General features: G+C 40.1%; 1 protein-coding gene across 1 annotated transcript in view; it reads right to left on the bottom strand.

Moving 5' to 3' along the window:
• Window positions 1–502: 502 nt before the first annotated feature.
• Window positions 503–23,359, bottom strand: part of FLT3 (fms related receptor tyrosine kinase 3) — a 92,841-nt gene continuing 69,984 nt past the window's right edge. The window contains exons 16-24 of the mRNA XM_037527075.2: window positions 21,052–21,162; window positions 19,572–19,725; window positions 17,374–17,456; window positions 16,057–16,181; window positions 12,619–12,741; window positions 9,926–10,037; window positions 9,459–9,558; window positions 4,733–4,838; window positions 503–1,140 (exon numbers count right to left, since the gene is read on the bottom strand). Coding sequence (XP_037382972.1) covers window positions 1,018–1,140; window positions 4,733–4,838; window positions 9,459–9,558; window positions 9,926–10,037; window positions 12,619–12,741; window positions 16,057–16,181; window positions 17,374–17,456; window positions 19,572–19,725; window positions 21,052–21,162 — 1,037 coding nt within the window. The 3' untranslated portion in view covers window positions 503–1,017. The remainder of the gene's footprint in view (window positions 1,141–4,732; window positions 4,839–9,458; window positions 9,559–9,925; window positions 10,038–12,618; window positions 12,742–16,056; window positions 16,182–17,373; window positions 17,457–19,571; window positions 19,726–21,051; window positions 21,163–23,359) is intronic.

Below are 23,359 nucleotides of genomic sequence, written 5' to 3' on the forward strand. Positions count from 1 at the left end.
TTAGAGAAGTTCAGTTACTTGCTCACCATCATATATCTAAGAAGTTGCGGAAAGAGAATTCCAGCCTAAACGTCTGGCTCCAAGGCTCTCATCTATGAAGGTGGAGTTTGATCAAGTACTTCACGATGAATTGCACTCAGCTTGCAAAGGTCAGGACAAGGACAAGTCCAAGTTTATGATTTGTACGGTACTGAGCTTCACAGGGCAAAGGGAATTAAGTCAACATTCCACAGACAAGAGATCATAGATGTCAGGATCAGCATCTAGTCTGGGGGGCAGGATTCTTTCCTTTCAAGAATCTTAAATTGGGTGAAACTGTGGTGAAGGAGGGAATTCTACTTTTAATAGGGAACCTAAGTAATGTATACAGAAGTTGATTTATAATGATGTACACCTGAAATCTATGTTATAAACCAATGTTACTTCAATGAAAAATTTGTTTAATCTCATAAAAGAATGGGCCTTTTCAGTAGGAAAAATACACACACACAAATAACATTGCGCACAATTTTAGCAGGTGCATGAACTCTTTCTTGCCCTAAATATCTATTTAAACAACTCAATAACAAACATTTCTATAGTAGAAATTTTATTTCCATTCATAAAATATATCACTAAATAGCTGAAAAAATTACATATTATTTTAAAACATAGATTTAAAAAAATCATATTAGCTTCTTTTTAGCAAAATGCTTTTGTTGTACGTATTTACAAGAAAATACTAGACTTCGGATACACAATTTTCACTCAAGCCGGGCTGAGTAGGCCTTTGGATGTAGGTAGATGCTCCAATAAAGTTAATTATCAGCTCTTCCTACCTTGTGCAAAGGATGATTGGATTTTACAAAAGTCCCTTTGAAAACAAGAGTAAATACAGAGAGCTTCTAGAGAAAAGTCCAGCAAAGCAGTAGTTGAGAATATATTTTCTTCTCATGATGAAATTAATCTTGTTTTGGTAATCTACAGCCTGTTTAAGGTGGCAAGGGGGATGATGTCTTTAAAGACTAACTTGTTTCTCTACGAATCTTCAACGTGAGCCTGTGGCGAGGACAGTCCTGAATCCACCTCTCTGCTGTAAGTTCTCCTGTTCTGGTAGATGGAAGGACGCTCAGAGACAGGGTTATCCATATTCTGATACATCTGAAAACAGGAAAGAGACAGGACACTGATTACCATCTCATTAGCACTATGTGTCATGGGCCTGTAGCACAAATTATTGCTTTTACTATGCCTTGGTCTTAGAGGATATTCTACATATTAACTGGCAAAACAATTTTGGTCCTTTCATTGATAGAGAAATCAAGTTCCAGTCAAATATTTAATTTTGACATTCTTTCTACTATTAGATATAAAATCTTACTCAGAAACTCTCGAGCCATGAAAAAAAAACCATAAAAGTGAGGCCAAAAGAAGAAATTTATTCATTACACAATTAATACAGGGACAGACTCTCGAGATTTCACCTGGCATTTAGAGACTCTACATTTTTTTTTTAAAGATTTATTTATGCATACAAGAGCTGGGGCACAGGCCAGAGATGCGGGGGTGGGGGGTGGGTGAGAGGATCCACCAGAGACAGAGTGGGGAACACAACAGGCAGATTGACTGAAATACACTGCTGAGGGGAGCAGCAGGCGAGACATCCTCCTGCCGCCATCCCACTGCCACCACCTTAGCTGAATCCATCTTTGCGCTTTACTTTGCTCCTCTCTATTGCTGCACCAGTCCCTTTATTGATGTCCTTATTTGGAACTTTTGCTTTAACTTTGTAGAAAAACTTTACTTTTATGCTTTCTCTTCTTCTTTCCTTCCATAAACAATTGCTTAACACTTCCTATGTGCCAAGAATTATCTAGAAACTGCGTTTATAATGGCAGATGAACAAATGTGGTCTCCAAGCTACTTTCATGCTGACATTCATCCATTTATTGAATAACCAGTCATTGTCTCCTAACTATGGGACCACACTGGGTGATGTAAAGATAAGCAGCACATTATTCTGGGCTTTATGAATCAAATCTAGTGACAGACAGACCCACAAAGTGAAATTATCACAAAACAAAATTTGAATCTTATATAGAACTATATGTAAGGTGTAATGGGGATTCAGAAGGAGTCTGAATAAATAAAATAATTGACCTGGGTTTTTGAGACAAATTTTGCAGTAAGTTTGTCCATTCTAAAAATCTTCTTCGGTTTCCCATTGTCTAAATAGTGTTTTACATGTCTTTCGGCGATCTCCCTGATTAACACCCTATCACTTGGGTTAGGTTACATTTAAAAGTATTGACCTTCCTCTATTGTTCTTCCTCTGTTGTTCTTCCTCACTTGTTCTTCAAGAGCTATTTTCCTTCCCTAGTCCACGATGGAGCAGAAACAGAGATTCCATAAAAACATTCACATGTCTAGCAGGAAAGATTACGCCAGGCATGTTGGTAAAGCCTATTTTCCCATCCAAGAGGCAGATATGACTATGCTTAGGGGAGGTGAAGAGCATGGTGAGGGGTTTGCTCACCATGGGAAGAGCTGCCTGGTATGAAGGTACAGACTGTGACTTGTTCAAAGGTACACAACCAAAGGGGTATGTAGAGACTGAAACCCAAGCTATGCTCTGTTCCTCAGGCTTCTAGACTGAAGTTCACTGTACCGGCTGGAGTAAGGGGTTCCTCTTGGTTCCCCTCCAGAGGAGGCATCATTTTCTTTCTTTTTTTTTTTTTTAAAGGTTTATTTTATTTTTATGCATATAAGAGCTGGGGCACAGGTTAGAGGTGTGGCGGGGGTGGGGGTGGGGCAGGGGGTATGTGAGAGGATTCAACAGAGACAGAGTGGGGAACAGAACAGGAGGATTGACTGAAATACACCACTGAGGGGAGCTGTGGGTGAGGCAGGAGAGGTCTGCTGCGCCATGTGGGTTGCTCCCTGGCCGGGGATAGAACTCGTGCTGCAGTAGCTTGGGTTAGCTTCATAGGTTGCGTCTTAACCCCTTGCGCCACCAGGGAGGCTTACCAAAAGAAACTACAGATTGCTACATGTGGTTCTGATACTGATAGGAAAAAACTTATCACAGTCAGGGAGCAGAGTGGAAGATACTGGGGATCTGTCCTTGAACTTAGGTATCCTCAGGTATCTGCATGGGAAGCTTGCCATTCAACAATTCCTGATATCTTTAAGACTCCCTGAACCAAAGGGAGAGGATGTGGACATCCTGTGAGTGTGGGAACGTGAAAGGAGAACATCACACCATGAGTAAGGTGGTCGTGAACAAAGCCAAGGGGGTCATCAGCAGCAATGGACCCTCCATATTTTACACCATGTTACAGTCTTGTTTTCCTCCATATTCCTCCACTCACCCTATATTTCAGCCAGAATCATTAATTTTTCCATTCGACCTCCTCAACTTTGAACCCTTATTTAAATTACCATTCAGCCTGGAAGTTCCTACTAACCCCCAACAGTCAAAATACCGTTCATTCTTCACACTTTAGCTCAAACATCACCTCTGTGAATCCATGCCCAGTTGCCCAACACGTTAGGCAATCCTGTTTTCTTTACTCTAATTATTCATTTCTTGTTTCTTGTTATATCTCTTCTCTCAGTTTACCTCGTGGTAGGAACTGTTTACAGGTCATCTGTCCAAGAGATGGGAAGTCTTATGGGGATTCTTCCATCTCCCCCTACCTTTCTTTTTTAAAAAATCATAACAAGGGCCTCCCCGGTGGCGCAGCGGTTGAACACTGGGTTGCGAAGCTGCCCGCAGCCTCTGCGGCGCCAGTTCGATCCCCGGCTGCTCCCCAGCCACCAGAGGAGGGTCCCACATGGCTCGCAGACCTCTCCTGCCGCCCGCTGCTCCCCTCAGCAGTGTACTTCGGTCCTTCTGCCTGCTCTGCTCCCCGCTCTGGCTCTGGTGAATTCTCTCACCCTCCCGTGCTTCTGACTGTCCCCAGTGCATGTACAAACAAACAAATAAATAAATAAATAAAAATACATGCCTCTTAAAAAAAAAAAAAATCATAACAAAAGGAGAAGACACACATCACCTACATAAGTCTCTAGAGAGATAGAGATGAAAATGGACATCTATTAATTTAAAAAAGAGGTCAGACAGTTCCTTTACAGAATCAGATTCATATTTAACATTTATCCAGTAACTACTCAGTGCTCAGGATGTGCTAAGTCTTTCCCACATAACATCTTATTTACTCCTTATGACTGCATGAAACAGGATTTGTTATCCCATATTTCAGAAAAGGAAAGTGAGATTCACCCTCCCCCCAAAAGTAGGTGACTTAATCAAGTCATATAAGAAAAGATAGAGGCAAGATTCAAAGGCAGGTATTGGGAGTTCAGGGTTCCATCCTTTGTTTATTTCATCCAGGAATGGTCCTTTCATAATGCCAGGTGATGCTGATGAGGGGAAGAGAATCGAAGTGATTTCAAGTTCAAGCATCCCCTAGCTTAGCAACCCATTTTACAGATGAGAAAACAGACCCAGAGAACAAAAGTGATTTGCTATAATTTAAAGTTATTAGGAGGTAGAGCTGATATTAAACTCATGAATTCAGATCAATGCTGTTTTCATTCTACCATTTTACATAATTGAATTGTGTTATTAGTCTGTCTAAAGCTTCATCATGAATTAGGAAAGGTCAATGGCTTTGAGGTCAGGGACTAAATTTTATTTAATCATCTGTTTTCTTTTATGATGCTTTATAAATACTGTGCTACTACATACCGCTTCTTCTGCATCTTCCAGCTGACACCCTAAAAATGAAGTCAGATGAGGGAAGGATGGCCGTTTCCTTGAGTCAAAAGCCCAGCAGGATTGCATTATAAAGTATCTGTAAAACCAATAAAACAAGGAGCAAAATGAGGGAATCTGAATAGAGCAATGTGGATTGTTCTTCACATAAAATAGTGCCGTTTATTGCTAAGGAGCTACTTAATTGATGACACTTTTGTTTCATGTCACTACCATACTAGGTTTTGAACTCATATCAGAAAGGACACATTAGCATGGAAGACCCAGGAAGAAGTCGGTGGCGCGCAACCCGGAAGGAGGCCCTTGCTTGAACATGCTGACACCCTGATCTCAGACTTTCAGCATCCAGACCATGAGAAATATAAGTCTGTTATCTGTAAGTTACCTGGTTTATAAGATTTTGCCATAGCAACCTGAATGTGCTAAAATACTACTTGCATTGGTTTTCTATCACTCCCATGACAAATCACCACAGACTTAGTGGCTTAAAACAATACACACTTATTATCTTACATTTTTGGAAGTGTAGGTCAGAAGTTCAGCATAGTTCTTACTAGACTAAAATCAAAGAATCAGTAGGCTGCATTCCTTTCTGGAGATTCTAGGGGAGAGAATCTGTTCCTTGGTCACTTGGTTGCTGACAAAATTCAGTTCTGCTAGCTATATAATTGAGGCCCCCATTTTATTGCTTGCTCCTGAGCAGAATGCTGTTTACTTCTAGGGGCTGCTGCATTGCTTGCTTCCTGACTCTCTTCCTCTACCTTCATCTTCCATTCTTTCTCACTCATTCTGCCTTCCTCTTCAAATTTTTATGATTAAATGATGCTTACCTTTGTGACTTGCAATTAGAATGAGCCCATCCAAGCATCTGGAAGATCTCCCCATGCCCAAGATCTTAAATTTAATCATATCTGCAGAGTCCCTTTACTGTGTACGGTAATATATTCACTTGGGGAGTCGGTTATGGACATAAGTTATGACCTTTAAGGGTCATAACTTGGCTTACCACATGGGTTTATTTCCACTATTTAGATATCACCTCCATAATGAAATGATCTCACCCATATCACCAATTATTCTCTACCACATCACTGTAGTAAATTTCTTGCAAGGTCTATGACATTCTCTGAAAAACTGTCATATATATGCTCACTTATATACTTATTGTACTCCACTGGGATATAATCTATATGAGGGTGGAGATGTTTTCTGCTTGCTGGCTTTCTTTCTTTCTTTTTTTTTTTTTCTTGTTGGCTTTCTTATCTCCAGCACCCAAAACAGTATGGGGTGTATACAAGATCTCAATAAATCATTTTGAGTTGACTAGATGAGTGAACAAATGAATAAGTTGCTTGTCATTGTTCAAAACTCCATGATTGCTTTGGTGGAAACAAAACTATTGTCTTGTTGGTGTGTGCTATTAAATCTACTACCCAGATATGTCCTCTTCTATCCAAAGACTTGTTAATTTATTCTGACTGGTATAACTCAGTATTGATTGACAGAAATTTTGTATTTCTTTTTGGACTCCTACTATCCCAAACAGAACCAGAAATTTTGTTTTCAAATTGTTTACTAGGATAATAAAATATAATACCTTTTTTACCAAAACCATTTAAAACCTGCTCTCCTGGTCACAATTTCCCATTAAATTTCTAAAATGATTTCAAGTTCTTGGATATAAAATCCACAAAGTCAATGCAAAATACTATTTTTTCACTTCTTTGCCTAGAAGTAGCCTCAAAATTGCTGTAACAGCTCATACAAATGTAAAAGGTATATCAAGTCTCCCTGGGAATAATCAGTCCATGTTTAGCATAAAGGTTGACATTATTTCCCTAAATACCTTGAAAATCTGTTCTATCTCAGCATAAAAATAATTGTGCTTCTTACAGGTTTGTATCCTTGAATGTAAATCATGCTCTTTTTTACAAATGAGGAAAACTAGGCCTTAGAAAGGTAACTGATCAGCTTATATTTATGTAGCAAATTACTAGAAGAGCCAGAACTGTAACCCAGGAAGACCAGCTCCCAGTACAATCAGAGTTCATTCCACCACACTCTACTGCTTTGCAAGTGGGAAGCAACACAAATGACTGAAAAATCTTGTTTATTAATAGTTTCAGATGAAAAGCAAAAAAAAAAAAAAAAATCCAGATTTAATTTGTAGAGTGGCGAGGGTGGTGGGAGGTTTGCTGAATGGCCTTTGTTCTTAACATGTAATGTCTCTGGCTTTCTAAATATCTCTTATTAAAAAGATCTAAGCCCAGAAATTCCTAGGTTGTAACTGCAATCATAAGACTAGTTAGCAACTTCAAGTATAATTACAGGACCAACTCATCTATGAATATAATTACTCTGGGCTCTATTATGCCGCAGTGACCTGGGAGGTGGGGCCACAGAGCAGGCTGAGGTAGGGGGCCAGCTTGTCATGTCCAGACTCCAGCAGGTTGTTGCTGAGTTATCCCACAGCAGCCCACACACTCACAAGCATACACAAACCCACTAGCCTCATTATTTGCATTCTGACCACTTTGTATTGAATAATCAAGGAAACATGTATGATGATGATTAGATTAGAAATGTACTCAGCTCAATATTGCATTAATGTCTGCATTTGGCTTCAGGTTAAATGAAGTGTTGTTGCATTCTTATTTTTCTCATAATGGAAACACATATCTATTTATGATTTACTATATTTTGAGTTTTAAGAATTCCTTCCCTGGTAGAACAAAACAGCTCAGCTGTTGAATCACTCTCCTTCTTGAAATTCTATTCTCCTTTAATTGATTACACTTACTTTTCTCCCAAGATTTTTTTTTTTAAATATAAAGGAGTAAATGAGCAGAGATTTTTTTAAATTTTTTTATTTTTAGATTTATTTATGCATACAAGAACTGGGGTACAGGCCAGAGGTGTGTGTGTGGGTTAGAGGATTCACCAGAGACAGAGTGGGGAACAGAATAGGCAGACTGACTGAAATACACTGCTGAGGGGAGCAGCAGGGCAAGTCAGGAGAGGTCTGCTGCACCTAGTGGGTAGCTCCCTGGCCGGGGATCAAACTCGTGCTGCAGTGGCTACAGATAGCTTCATAGGTTGCATCTTAACCCCCTGTGCCACCAGGGAGGCCCTCTCCCAAGATTTTGGCTATTCTTTTCAGCTTCTTTTTCTGTCTCCTCTTGCTTATTAAAATGCTATTAACTTACAGGATAACAGGATACTGACAGTGTAGTTGATAGCATTGAAAATACCCCCGTCAGCTGTTTATTTCCCAGTCTTTTTTCTTGTCACAAACACATCTTCTTCCTATAGTCTCAGTGTTTCTTAGTGGCTTTACTAACCTGCCAATAGTCCAAGATAAATATCTTAAAGTTATCTTGAACTCTTTGTTAAGGGTTGAATTGTGTCTCCCCAAAAGATGTGTTCAAACACTAATACCTAGGATCTGTGAATGTGGCCTTATTTGGAAATTGTCTTTGCAGAAGTACTCAAGCTAAAATGAGGGTATCTGGCTAGGAGCTAATCCAATATGACTGGTGTCCTTGTAAGAAGGGGGAAATTTGGACAACACTTAGGAGACATGGGTGATGCAGCTGTGAGCCAAGGATCAAGAGTCACAACCAGATGCTAGGAAGAGACAAGGTTCTACATGGAGCTCAGAGGGAGCATGGCTCCAGTGACACCTTCACTGCAGGTTCCTACCTTCCAGAAATAGGAAAGAATAAAGTTTTAAGGGGGAAGAAAGGAAGGAGAGAAGGAAGGAGGGAGGGAGGGAGGGAGGGAGGGAGGGAGGGAGGGAGGAAGGAGAAAATTTAGATAATGGAGAGACATGCATTTAAAGGAATATGATATGGGGCCTCCTTGTGGTGCAAGGGGTTAAGTCTCAGCACTATCAAACTATTGGCAGCCACTGCAGCAAGAGTTCGATCCGGGCCTCCCTGGTGCCTCAGGGACTGGGATGCAACCTACTAAGCTATCCACAGCCACTGCAGCACGAGTTCGATCCCCGGCCAGGGAGCTACCCACAAGGCACAGCAGACCTCTCCTGACTAGCCTGCTGCTCCCCTCGGCAGTGTATTTCAGTCAATCTGCCTGTTCTGTTTCCCACTCTGTCTCTGGTGAATTCTCTCACCACCACACACCTCTGGCCTGTACCCAGTTCTTGTATGCATAAATAAAATCTTAAAAAAAAAAAAAAAGAGTTCTATCCCCGGCAAGGGAGATACCCACATGGCACAGCAGACCTCTCCTGTCTCACCCACTGCTCCCCTCAGCAGTGTATTTCAGTAGATCTGCCTGTTCTGCTCCCTACTCTGTCTCTGGTGAATCCTCTTACCTCCTGACTCTGGCCTGCACCCCTGTTCCTGCATGCATAAATAAATAAAAATAAATCTTTTTTAAAAATAAGAAATATGATATGGACCAACAGTTTGGAGATAGAGATTTATCACGTTCATGGATCCTTCAAGCAAGGACCTGAAACCCAGGCTCTGCCTGAATCTCTTAAGGCAGGAAAGCTTCAGTTTTGTTCAGAAATCCTTGAAATGATAAGGAAAGGTTTTCTTTTCTTTTTTCTTTTTTAAAGGGGAATCATATAAACTTTGCATTAAGAAGTTTTTACAACTTTTGTCAACCATTTAAAACTAGGCAGAATGTAAATTCCCGATTTCAGCCAATTTACAGCCTGATTTGAACTTACATTTCTTCTGTAGCATAAAATGGCTGATCCATTTTAAATCCACTCTGAATGAGTTTATAGAAGTTAGCATCAACCGGAATACCAGGGTAAGGATTGACACCTGAGAAAAAGACAAGTATAACCATCCATTCTTTCATTCTTTGTTGGTTGGTTTATTCAGTCACTTAATTAATAGACATGTACTTGGTGCTCCCATCGCCCAGACACTGTTGGGCATGAGGATGACAACTGAGAAAGGTCAGGGTCCCTGCTCTCAGTGGGCTGTAGGCCTGAGCGTAGATGGGGGGGCGCCAATAAACACCAGCAAATAAATGTAAAGTTGCACCTGCGGCAAGCAGAAGTGAGACAAGAGCTCTGGGAGCCTTTGAGGTGATACTGCACCACCTCTTTGACCTGGGAGGTAGCAGCATAGGACGGGAGAGAAGGAGCCCTAGCACCGAGGGAGGACAGCAAGCCACAAAACTTACCGAGTGAGAAGATTTCCCAGAGTAATATTCCATAGGACCAGACATCACTCTTAATCGTGTAGACTCCTTCAAATAAGCTTTCAGGAGCCATCCACTTCACAGGCAGACGAGCCTGTGCAAAACCCAGGAGATCAAATGGTGAATTTTCCACATACAAACATGATTTTTCTCTTGTTAGCTATGTGAGAACATGGATTATTTTTATTTTTTTAAAGATTTATTTATTTTTATACAAGAGCTGGGGTACAGGCCAGATGCGCGGGAGGGTCAGAGAATTCATCAGAGACAAAGTGGGGAGCAGAACAGGCAGAAGGACGGAAATACACTGCTGAGGGGAGCAGCGGGAGAGACAGGAGAGGTCTGCCGGGCCATATGGGATTCTCGCTGGCAGGCCGGGATCGAACCCGCGCTGCAAAGACTGCAGACAGCTTCACAGTGCTGGGCTCAACCTGCTGCACCACCCGGGAGGTCTGAATTATTTTCTTAAGGTCACTCGATGCTTCATTGAGGAAATCATATTCTTTTTTTTTAACAAATTATTATTATTTTATTTTATATAATTCTTACATCATTTTTCATTTTTGCATAATGTATGCATTTTCATTTTGGTTATATTTCCCATACAATTCCCACCCCCTTTTTCTGACCCTAATCCCTCTTCTCCTTCCCCCACCCCCTACTGTAGTGTCTCTGGTCTACAGTTGCTTGTTGATTTTGGAGAAAATCATATTCTTTAAGTACAAGTTTTTTTATTTTGGAATCAACATTCTAATATAGTAACCTTGAAAAAAAAACAGCTCGCATTTCCTTAAAACTCAGCTTGGAACAAAGGCCCATGCTTGGAATCGGTAAGTTTAAAAGGAGGTATTTTCCACTAAGGCGGAGCCACTCATTTGGCCTGAGGTAAGTAGATAGTGATAAATTCATGGGATATTTGATTAAAGCAGCTCATGGAAGAACTTTAGTGGAAATGCCATTCACAAGAATGTGGTGACGGGAGCATATGTCATCACTTCCAGAAATGATACCAGATGGGCTCTGTGGCTTTAATAATTGCCAGTAGCATGCAAGGGGGTTTCGTGCTAGTACAGCCTCTGATTAGGATCAAGACCCAGACCAGATGGGTTCCTGGGCAGAGTGTTTGCAGCAGCTTCTTTCTCAGGGGTTGAGGAGCACTTTGCTGAGCATGATTAACCTGCCAAGTAAAATCAAAGCCCAAGAAACTCTTCAAAAATCCTATACAAATGGGCAGACTGAATCAAGCAGGCTAGTCAGGTTAATTTGGTTCATTAAAGGAATTAATCATGGTTGCAAATGGAGTTCACTTCCCACATAAGAGACCACCACCATATATGTTCATCATATTTATGACTTTAGCTCTGATGATGGAGACACAGAGCTAAAATAAGCTAAGATGATTATTTGATTCTAGTGCGAATACAGTTTAATTTTATTTTTAACATTTATTGGATGTTTGCTCTGGACAGGCACTTTCATGTTGGTTTTATTAGTTTATTCCCACACTACTAGGAGGTAAGTGTATAATCCTACGGGAAACACTATCTCATAGTGGTTATGCCACCCTTGGGACCTAGACTGTTCATGTTCTAATTTGTGTGCCATGTAACCAAGGGCAAGTTACCTTTCTGTGCCTTTGTTTCCTCTCCCACAAAGGGGGTACTGGAGCACTAGATAATTAATATATGTAAAGCACGGAGAATCAAGCACAGAGTAAGCACTATATCAGCTTCTGCTGTTATTGTTTCACAAGTAGAAACAATGAAACAGAGAGAAAGCCCCAAAACGAATAGCAGAAGTCTATCAGGTGTAACTCTTAAAAGCTATACCCTTTTAACTAGACAATTTTATCTTCTAATAGTTCTATTAGTTCTCTAGTAAATAACACATCTGTCCTTAGTGTTTTTTAACAAGTAGATTCAGTCTTGTTTTAACTCTCCTTGTGCAAAAATAACAGGATAGCAAACATTCATTAACAAACATTTAATTTAAATGTTTTACCTTTTCAGGGCCTCCCTGGTGGTGCAAGGGGTTAAGACAAAACCTATGAGGCGATCCACAGCCACTGCAGCACAAGTTCGATCCCCAGCCAGGGAGCTACCCACATGGCGCAGCGGACCTCTCCTGACACGCCCGCTGCTCCCCTCAGCAGTGTATTTCAGTCGATCTGCCTGTTCTGCTCCCCACTCTGTCTCTGGTGAATCCTCTCACCCCTCCCCCCACACCTCTGGCCTGTACCACAGTTCTTGTATGCACAAATAAACTTAAAAAAAATATTATACCTTTTCAAATTTCATATTTTGTCTTTAACTTACATGTTGTATTTCATAAAATGCTGTATTGTAACTATGAACCGTTCCCATAATTGGAGACATAATTCAGCAGTTGCTCTTTAGCTAATGGGACTGAGATAAGGATGAGAAAAATTTTTAAGTGCGGATTGTGCTCAAAAGTCCTAATTGATCTATTCTTACTAACCCTCAACTTTTACTATAAACGGAGTACTCCTTGAAGCTGTAGAAAACCTTTGTAAGCATAAGAAAGCAAACTGCTGTGAAGAAGTCTTCTGATGTTACCATAAATCAAAACATACTAGAGTGAGTACAGACGTTCACCATAACAAAGACAAAACACAAAATGATAGTACAAAAATATGCAAGAAGTAGCAGCCTCACGTTGCCTCTGATCACATAGTTGGAATCACTCATGATATCACGAGCCAATCCAAAATCACATATCTTCACCACTTTCCCATGGGTCACAAGAACATTCCTGGCTGCCAGGTCTCGGTGAACACACTATAAAGAAGGAAATTGGAGGGTTATTTACTATGCTGTGAATCATCACAGAGTATACACTTCCCTCTAGTTTCAAGTCAGCAGAAGTTAGAGATGATGGAAATATATGAAGGTGTCATCAAAACATCTTATCTTTACTGGGCATGAACTTCCATTAAATGTGACAAAGTGGGTTGCGACTGTGCCCAATTTTTCAGCTACTGTGGCTGCAGTCATCCTCTCTGCGTAATGGACATTTCCAGAAGCCAAAAAGGAAGGGTCTTTAGGAAGATCAAATGTGGTTGGGTGTTGCATCTTGCTATAGGTAAAAGACGCACAGGGGAGCCCACTGCTGAGCTCCCAAAGGGATTTTCAGAGGCTGTCTTCCAGCATGCTTATGGTGGGTGAAGAGAAAATTATCTCCTTTCTGACTGAAAATAGTTTTAACAATGTAATGGAGTAATATCAAAGAAATATTCAGAAAAAAATCTAAAATTAAGTTTGGCAGGGATAGACTAAAGTAGAATTTGAGGGAACCCCCAAATTGAGAGATGATGTGCCATTAAACCAAGTGATCTGGCAAGAAAATTACATCTATGAAGGAAGATTTTTAAAGAGATAGGGCACTAGTAGCAAAGATCCAAAGGGCTCTATTTAAAGGTCAAAAGCAAAAACCCATAAAAACAAAAATCCCTCAGACTCTCCCTCCTCACTATCCATCTCCTGAAAGTGTTGCCCATGTACAGCTTCCATTTATAACTCACCTACTTTACCACCAGGTTCCTGCAACCTCGCTTCCAGCTCCTCCTTCTCTGTCCAAGCAGTGCTGGCTACCCATGATGCCCTGCACAGTACCCATCCAGTCTTGATTTGATTTGACCTCTCGATGATCACTGACACTCTTTGGCCAGGCTTCCTCCTCCGGGTCCTTCCTTCCCTGCATTCTGCACTCTGCTCACCCTTGTCTTCCTATTGTTCTGGTGATTCCTGTTTTGTCCTGTGGCTTTGTGCATGAACATGCTCCCATTCCTCAGGGCTGCACTGCCTCATTCCATACCCCCGAACCACCTCATTCACATGTAGGGATGCAGCCACCATTGCCCAAACCTCTATTTCCAACCCAAACATTTCTCTGGAGCTTCAGATAGGAATAGGCAAGTTTCTGCAGGGTTCAGCTCTACTTGGTTGCCCTGTGAATCTCACATTCAACACATTTAATTCATCACCTTTCTCAATAAACTTCCTCCTAATTCTATTTTCCCTACCATTTCTTACATTCCCTGTCAGTTTTCCTTTCCATTCAAAACTCTATTCCATTCTAATCCAAGCACAAACTCCTTCAGAAAGTCTTTTCTGCACTGCCTCCCCCTACCCGGTTTCCCAGAACTTACTTGAACACAGTATCTATCACTACAGTATAATCTCTGATTTGCATGTCTGCTCAGCTCTCTCCTCCCTCCATGATAAGATCTGACTCCCATTTCAGAACTAGCACTGTGCTTGCCACATAGTCAGTGCTTAGTTGGCGTTTGATTGAGTCAAAGAGCTTAGGGAGGAAACTGAGTATCAAGCAGAGGAGCAGGGAAGAACTCTTACGAGAGAGTGATGGGCTGATTCAGAGGCAGGGGTCTACAGGGAAAACTAGGGGGGTCGAAGAAACTGGAATTCTTCAAAATAACCTTATTAATATTACAAGCCCAGCAAGATTAAAAAGCTGTGTCCCTTGATCTCCAATATGAGTAGTTTGAGGATGGACTTAATATTAGCAACTAACCAAGTCGGACTATGCAGGTAGATCTCACCCACCCCCAGCGTCTACATAGAAACAGTCATGCATGGCATAATTACGTTTTGGTCACTGACAGATCATGTATACAATGGTGGTCCCTAAGCACAGCATAGGTGCATAGCAGGTTGTGTAATCTTGGTTTGCTCGCATTACAAGGAAATCACCTAATGACACATTTCTCAAACCCAGCCCTGTCTCGAAGTGACTCATGACAACACTTGAGAAAGCATCATGGTAGAAGTGTGGATGATCTATAGATAAAGAAACTTGAGAAAAATCTAACAACAGAAGGCAGAAGACTGTGCCTCAGAAAGAAGGGTAAGAAAATATTATGAGAGAGTAATTTTTCTTAACTACTGTGCAAAGATGCCCAAATTTGGAAAAGAAGATCCAAAGAAGCACATACACTTTGAGTATTCATGAGGAAAAGAGCTTTCCAATTTCTAATTGGGATTATATTAAACATGCAGATTGATTTGGAGAGAATTGAATTTTTTTAAAAAAGCATGGCATTTCTCCCATAGAATACAGTAGAATTTGTTTATTCAGATCTTCCTTTTTGCCTTCTAATGAAGTTTCACAGGTTTTGTCATACAGATCTTATATGTCTCTTGTTATGTTTAGCTCAAGATGTTTCATAGGCTTGATTACTTACTATGAATAGAATTTTCATTCCTCAAAACTATTGATTTATTTCATGTTACTCTTTTTTTAAAAATTAGATATAACATAATAGAGTCTATATTTTTTAAAAAGCAAAAAGTTTCCCCAAATTCAGGGAGAAAAGAGGGAGAGGAGATAGGGAGGAGTGTGGAGCAGAGAGGGAGAAAGAGAATAGGAGACTCAAAGGAAAAAGGGGGTGGTGAAGTTTGGGAAATAAAGAGAAGGTAATGGAAGGTAAGAAAGTAAGGAGGCAAAGTAGCCAGAGGAAAGACTTCATTCTACTTAACATTGTGAGAACTTTGAAAGGTCAGAGAACAGTGGGGCTGAAAGGCAATTATAGAAGAACATAAAGTTGTGGTAAAGACTATGGCTTGTCCATGACCTTGGCATCCCAGCCTAACGAAACTGGGACTCACGGAGAGGAGCTAGGTCTACAGGACTACTGCTAGTCCATAGCAAGGCAGTGACCAGACAGAGGTGTCCAGGGTAACTGGCATGGCAAGCAGAACATGCTGGATTTTAGCCTCCACATCCCCCCTGGATTCATGCCCACGTGCAGGGCACATCTTGAACAACTCGAACTAACTGCCCAAGGAAGAACCAACACCTCATTTTCAAGAGAGATCCCTGAAGACTTCTTATCTGAAAGCTTCAGGGGAGTTTGGACAACTTGGGAGGGCTATGTTAACCTTGGGATGGGACCTGTACAATGAACCCAGAGGAGGTAAAATTCTAGGTGATGCCAACAGTGAAAGAAGGAGGTCGGGAGAGATTTTAAGTGATACAAGTTAAACAATAAGGAAAAAAACCAATAAACACACCCATTTTTCAAAATTATCTGTTAAAAAAATCTTTTGTTAGTATATTCTTTAAAAGGAGCTTACCGATTTAAACTCCAGGAATTCCATTCCTTTGGCAACTTGATATGCAAAACAAAGAAGATCTTCAAATGTAAGCACATTCAAGTCCTCTTCTTCCAACCTTTTTTGGTTTTCATATTCAATTTCATCTATAAGATAGAACTGGTCCTTATTTTTGCCAAAACCCTGAGAAGTTGCCTTATTAAATATCTATGAGCATGTTATGCATTCGGTGATACTAAAATGTACACATGAAGCTACCACACCATTTCCCTGGTAGCACTCCAGCTAACCTATTTATTTATACTGAGAACCATGCAGCCTATGAAGAGTCACCTAAAGAGTCTTTCTGCTGAAAAAGATAAACTCATGCCATTTGCAGCAACATGGATGGAGCTGGAAAGGATCATGCTCAGTGAAATAAGCCAGAGAAAAGAGAAAAATACCAATGGGCTCACTCATAGCAAGACTTTAGAAAACCCAAATAAGGGATCAGGAAAAAGACTAATTATGATAAAGTAAAAATCAAAATCAATAGGCAACTATAAACCAGAGACACTCTACAGGGGGGTAGAAGGGAGTAGGATCAAAATAAGGGTGGTGGGATTTGTACGGGGACTATAACCAAGATGAAAATGCATGCATAGTACAAAAATGAAAAATGATGTAAAAAATATATTTAAAAATTTTAAAAGTATATTAAAAAAAAGAGTCTTTCTGGTCAGAGGAATAAAGTCTCCGCTGCTGCAGTGACACAGACTTCCTGATTAGGAAGGAGTTTTAGGGGCTCTTTTGTACTAGGCAGTTTGTCACATCATGAAAAGAGTGACCGCTAATCAACCACATTTTATGAACTGTATTGTGCACATAATGCTTTTCCATTTAAGCCTCCTAATAGTTCTATGAAGAAACTATTATTAGACCCATATTACAAATGAGAAAATTGTAATTCAGATGGTTTAAAAACTTGTCCAAAGTCGTCCAGCCAAAAACTGAAGGAACCAGAGGTTTATCCAGTTTTTGTCTAACTCCTGAGCTCACCATATTTTCCATTTATCAAGTAATAGGATGGCTCTAATTAATTTCTTACATTACAAAAAATAACCTGATCAAGTAAAATAGTCCTCAATATTTATTAGCTGAACACCGACATGAAATTTTTAACATGTAGACTGTTGGCTTTTAACTACTCTTAAAACAAATAGGTATTAATAAAGCTCATGAATGACATTGACAAAGAAAAACATGCTTTTGCATTTATTCACTTTTTAAAAATAGCTAACACAAAACTCTTGTAACCATTTCCATTTTAAAATGCTACTAATTACAACCAAATATTACCTTCAGATTGAAGTGAATTCCCATTGAACCCTGAGATATGATCCGAGTCTTGGTGTATTTGAACTTCTCTTGAACCAGGCATACTATTAAAAAAAATTCATTATTTATGTTCTTCTTCTGAGTATACATTTCATTCAAAAATAAATAAAATTCCTCAATTATAAATGGGCTTTTAATTAAAAGCACAGCATCATCTTGTCCACCTTTTGTGGACATCAAAAATATCTGTGCAGGACCTCCCCTGGTGGCGCAGCGGTTTATCGCTGGGCTGTGAGGCTACCCGCAGCCTCTGCAGCACCGGTTCGATCCCCGGCCACCGGTGAGGGTCCCACATGGCACGCAGACCTCTCCTGTCGCGCCCTCTGCTCCCCTCAGCAGTGTATTTCATCAGTCTGTCTGTTCTGTTCCCTGCTTGGCTGTGGTGAATTCTTTCACCCTCCCGCGCTTCTGACTGTACCCAGTGCTTGTATAAATAAATAAATAAATCTGAAAAAGAAAATTAAAAAAAAAATCTGTGCAATTGAGTTTCTCAGTCTAACTAGTGTAGAGTGATCCTTTTTATCTGTTCGGTTGGAGTTTGACAGCTCAAAGGGCGTCACTCCCTCCCTACTATAACTCTAGGAGCTGGATGTTAATATATTTTATAAAAAAAAAATATGATTTGCTGAAGTCACGAAGCTATAAAGCACAACTATGAACTTACACCTCATTCTTCTGTTTCTAAACTCAGCCTCCTTACAACATTTCATGTAATATTAATCTTCCATAGAGACCTAAAAGTATTTTATCATTGGTCCTTTTCTCAAGATGGCCTTTGTAAAGCTCATTTCCTTTTCCTGTGAAATTAACAAATGGTAATAGTGAAAATATCTTATACAGTATACTGGATATACAAGCAAAGTCTTCTTCACTGAGGAATTTTGTATGCATTATCTATAGATAATGATTCCATTTATTTCATCATACAAGTTTACTCAAATTTGCAATGTACATGTCTTTGAAAAACGGCTTAATGTTTTCAGACCACAAATATTCTAAAAGTTATTGCTTCAGTGTATTTATCACCCAAGTGACTGCAATGAGTCAAAGGTCTAAATTAACCAAAGCTACTTATTACCAGCCATGGAGAGTTGGACACACACATCTGACTCATTGGGAGGGACTCACTGGTCTGGAATATGAGCTGCATTATTGAATCTTCTTGGTTTTAAATGTGAATGGAGAAATGGTTGAAAAAGGAAGGACTGGTGTGATTCGTGTGATCAGTTAAAGACAATGGCACAGAGTCATGCATGGGGGTGTCTGCTGGGATATTACAGCTTTAAGATGTTGGCCTCTGTCTTAGACTGACAAGGCCAAAGGTCTGACTGAAATTTACTTGAAAACACAACTGGAATCTCAAACACCCTCCAAAAGTCCCTTGGTAAAGATAAAAGTCTGACAAATCTGTCTGTCAGAATAAGAAGGAGCTTTCACATATTCAGGGAAATAGGAATGCACTATGGATTCAGGAATCTTTCTGTCCTTGATAGAATGCCTGTGCATCCTTTCAGAGAAAGGTCTCAGAGTTAGGATGTTCAAGTAATTAGCATGAGATTTCCAAGAATGAGGACGAGCACCCCACCAGACTTCTGCAGTCCCCATTTATGCATGCTAGAACAAGAAATCTCATCAGCACTGAGAATCATTCAGGATCCCTATGGATGACAGAACATATAACACCAGCCACAAACAAATATTACCACCACTTTATTTTGTCCACATCACATTATGTCAAGCAATCCATTCCAATTCTTTTAAAAATCCAATTTTAGATCCAAATTTAGAACTCCTTTGTGCAAGGACCTGAGTCAAGTGGAAGAAGTTTTATTCTTTTCTACCAATATCTATGTATTAACCAAAGGCTGGGAGATTGAATAATGCAGCTTTTCCAAAATTAAATATATGTCTAGGGTGTGATTGGGGCACAGGTAGACAGAGATTGGCTCAGCTACAGTGCCTATACTGCAGGAAAAAGAAGTCTCATTATTTTAAGCCAACAGGGACATTACAGCAAAGATAAGTGATCTTTCTATGTAGAACCCACAGACCATATAAGGCTGACCTATGGCCTTTAGAAATGGCCAGTGGGGGCTGTTCAACCACCATACTTTGTATTCTATAATGTAGAACGGTGAAACCTTGATTTAGGCTCTTACCTGGAATTTGGATGTGATTGGAAAGTCGGGTAAAAACTGAAATTGTGTTCCTTGAAAATCTCTGTCCATGTCCTGTGAAATTTTTCTCTTTTACTTCTTAGATAGTTGAGAAGATCACCATAGCAACAATATTCAAAAATCAAGTAAACTGGTCCTGAAAGAGTGACAGTTTTAATTGTAGATGTACAAACGCCAAATAGCCTTTCAGATGTCTGTGTAGCAGACAATACCCTCTAGGAGTGCTCAAGTCTCTCCTGACTTTGGGAGAGTAGCTCTTCTTCTGGGCCTAGTGTCTTAAGCTTTAAATTCAGTTTCTCCTTTTTTTGCTCCAGTTCCTTTGGAAAGCAGCATCTTCTAATCTTCCCCTTTGACTCTTGTTGTACATGTGTCCTCACCAATGACTAGTGGCCACCTGGGTTATCCAGTTTGCAGCTGGAAATAATATGCCAGTTGCTTTGTAAGCACTTGGTAAATACATGCTGATGTTTGCCTAACAAGGGAGACGATAAGCCCTCTCCCCTCGTAGGCCCATTCTCTCTCTCTCTTTTTTTCAGTCCCTTCCCAAAACTGTCTCAGAAAGACCCTTGGGCACAACATTTGAGAATTTTGAGGCAGAGTTAAGAGAACTGGAGTTCATGCTCCATTGAACTCTGGGAAAATGAAGTTTCAAATTCCACCTTGGCTGCACCTTCTAGAAGCAGCCCAGTCAGGGCAGTCACAAGCTCTGCAGGCATTCTCACCTCTGCAATATCTGAGTAGTTAGAGTAGATACCATAACACGAACTTATAGCATTGTTATTCTTTTTAAGTGGGCTAGAATTATGTGGCATATCCTACCAAAGAGAGCCATTCTACACTGATCCATCTGATTATAGAATGCTCAATACTAATTCCATTTGGGTTTAAGGGACCATCCTGTGACTAAGAAGTGAGGGAAAATATGAGAACAAATGTCCACCTTTCTCTCTTCTGGATAATTTTTTTTTTTAAATTTATTAATGTGACATTGGTTTACAACACTGTATAAATTTTTAGAACACAGCTTCATTGGGCCTCCCTGGTGGCGCAAGGGGTTAAGACGCAACCTATGAAGCTATCCGTAGCCACTGAAGCACAAATTCGATCCCCGGCCAGGTTGGTGACCCACATGGCACAGCAGAACTCTCCTGCCTTGCCTGCTGCTCCCCTGAGCAGTGTATTTCATCAGTCTGCCTGTTCTGTTCCCCACTCTGTCTCTGGTGAATCCTCTCACCCCTCACACCTCTGGCCTGTACCCCAGTTCTTGTATAAATAAAAAAATAAAAAATCTTAAAAAAAAGAAAAGAACACAGCTTCACACCTCTACAAAATATATGTTACCATACCTCACCTACCACCAAAGGTCTAGTTACCATCCACCATCATCCAATCAACTCCCTCTACTTATTCCTCCCATCTCTAAAATATTATAAATTTGGTGTCATCAGTGAGAATTAGTTACCTGACAGTGTGCATGCCCCCAGCAGGTTCACAATGTTCTCGTGGTTTCCTAGGTGAGTCATCATTTTGAGTTCGGACATGAGAGCCTCTCTTTCAGAACTATCTGCTTTTTCTGTCAGTGGAACAACATAAAACATACACAATTAAAGTAAAATATGAAGTTCTGGCTATTTAAAAAGTTAAAATTTTCCTTAGTTCAAGATTATTTGCATAAAAATAATAATGGATTTTGAATAACAACATCTTGTATGTTGAGACAGTTTCAAAAAGATTGTAGTATAAAAGTTGAATCTGATAATGTGCCATTTTATTGGATGCTTCTCTTCCTATCAAAATAAAAGTATTTATAGTTGACCCTCAAAAAATGAAATAAACTAAACAAGATAAAAATATTATCATAATAAAAGTTATTAATAATGCTAAAGGGAGAAACACACAGTATTTGTTTTGACTTGTGGACCTGTTGAAGTCATAAATAGACAAGATGGGCTGTCAGGAAGGGTGATTTACTCCAGCCTGTAGTTCTCAGGTGTACAGCCTTAAATTTGTCAGTGGGTCCAATAATGAGGAGGTCAAAGAGGACCAATTCCCACTAACCAACTTCTCAAGAGATTCTGACAACGAGAAATATATCTGCTGAGAAGGTTAATATGTACCCAAGGATCAAAGTATACTCTCCTTGGAGGTAAGTATAGCTAGCTTGGCAATTTGTACTCATAGTCCTGCTTAGAAGCATGGCATTTGGACAGTCACTCATGAACTCAAAGATCTCCTGTCATTGAGACTGATGTGCCAGTTGGAGTCCTGGAAGCCAAGGGCAGGGTCCTTGTACTGCCTTCCCCAGGCTCCAGGCATCTACTCCTCTGTTACACGTTCTTTCTTACAGATATAGTAACCTTTCTTTATATTCAATGAAGATTTGATTAGCTATTTCTAGGTCTTATTGTCTCCTAGTCTTGATGGGAGCTTCTCCAGAGCATTGATGCTATCTATTTTGACTTGAGTGAGCTCTCGGGGGAATCCTTACTTCCAACATCGTGGCTTTGGAGTGAAATTGTTGACTATGAGTACTATGACCCTTGGGACCTCATGTCTTCTTGCTGTTTTATGCTTTCAATTGTCCATGTCTTGTTCCTCATGAAAAAATAATGTATTTTATGGTGTGTTAACTTTTTCCAAGATACTTCCATCTACCATTACCTTACTTTCATTCATTTATTCATCAAACAAGTATTTGTTGAGTGTCTACTGTAAATGAGGCCATTTTCCAAGCATTGGGATGATATAATAGACAAAACACAACCCTCTCTTTCTGAAGTTTACATATAGTCTCCTGAAAAGGGAGACTAGAAAATAAACAATTGCACTATAGAATGATAAATGCAATGTGGCTAATGAATGCAGGAGTGCTCTGGACTGGTTGGAAACCCCACCAAATGTGTATCTTGTGACCTGAAAAAAATAGAAGTTAATCAAGTGAATTCACACTGAACAATGAATAAAGATAACGAATGGACAAGGACAAAGAAAAGAAAGATAAAAAAAGAAGAGAGCATAGCAAAACAGATAAAGATCACTTCCCTTGTGAGGCTTACAGACTAAAGTGACAGATAAGGTATTAATTGAATAATGAAACAAATATGTAATTACAAATTATGTAAATTCTATGAGAAAAAGATCCAACAGATAGCATACAGCAGGGAACTTGACCTCATCTGTGGTGTGAAAAACTTTCTGAGGAAGTGATATTTAAGAAGAGCTCTGAAAGAGGAGTGGGAGATAAAGTGTGTGAAATGGGAAGGGTAAGAAGAAGGTTTAGCCTGTTCGCAAAGACCCTGAAAGGGAGGGACCATAATGCCCCAGAGGAACCGAAAGAAGGCCGGGGTGCTGTCATGTGAGTTGGAGAGGTGAACCTCAGTCAGATCCTGCAGGGCTGTGTAGACTATTTCAAGAGTAGTTGAAAGCAAATGTAAATGTTAAATAAGAAAATGATATGATCTGCTCTACATTCAGAGCCATCACTCAGGCTTCAGTACAGAATATCTGAAAGATGGTAAGAGCACGTATAAGGGGCCTGCTAGGAAGGCCATTCAGAAGCGAGAGACTTGGACTCAGAGAGCATTAATAGAGTTGAGAGAAGAAAGAATGAACTCAAGAGACATTAAGCAGGAAAACTTTTTTTTTAAGATTATTTATACAAGAACTGGGCTACAGGTCAGAGGCGTGTGAGGGTGAGAGAATTCACCAGAGACAGAGCGGGGAGCAGAACAGGCAGGCGAACTGAAGACACTGCTGAGAGGGGCAGCGGG

Source organism: Talpa occidentalis, unplaced genomic scaffold (assembly GCF_014898055.3).
Source record: "Talpa occidentalis isolate TD23 unplaced genomic scaffold, MPIMG_talOcc4v2.1 talOcc4.5, whole genome shotgun sequence".
NCBI lineage: Eukaryota > Metazoa > Chordata > Mammalia > Eulipotyphla > Talpidae > Talpa > Talpa occidentalis.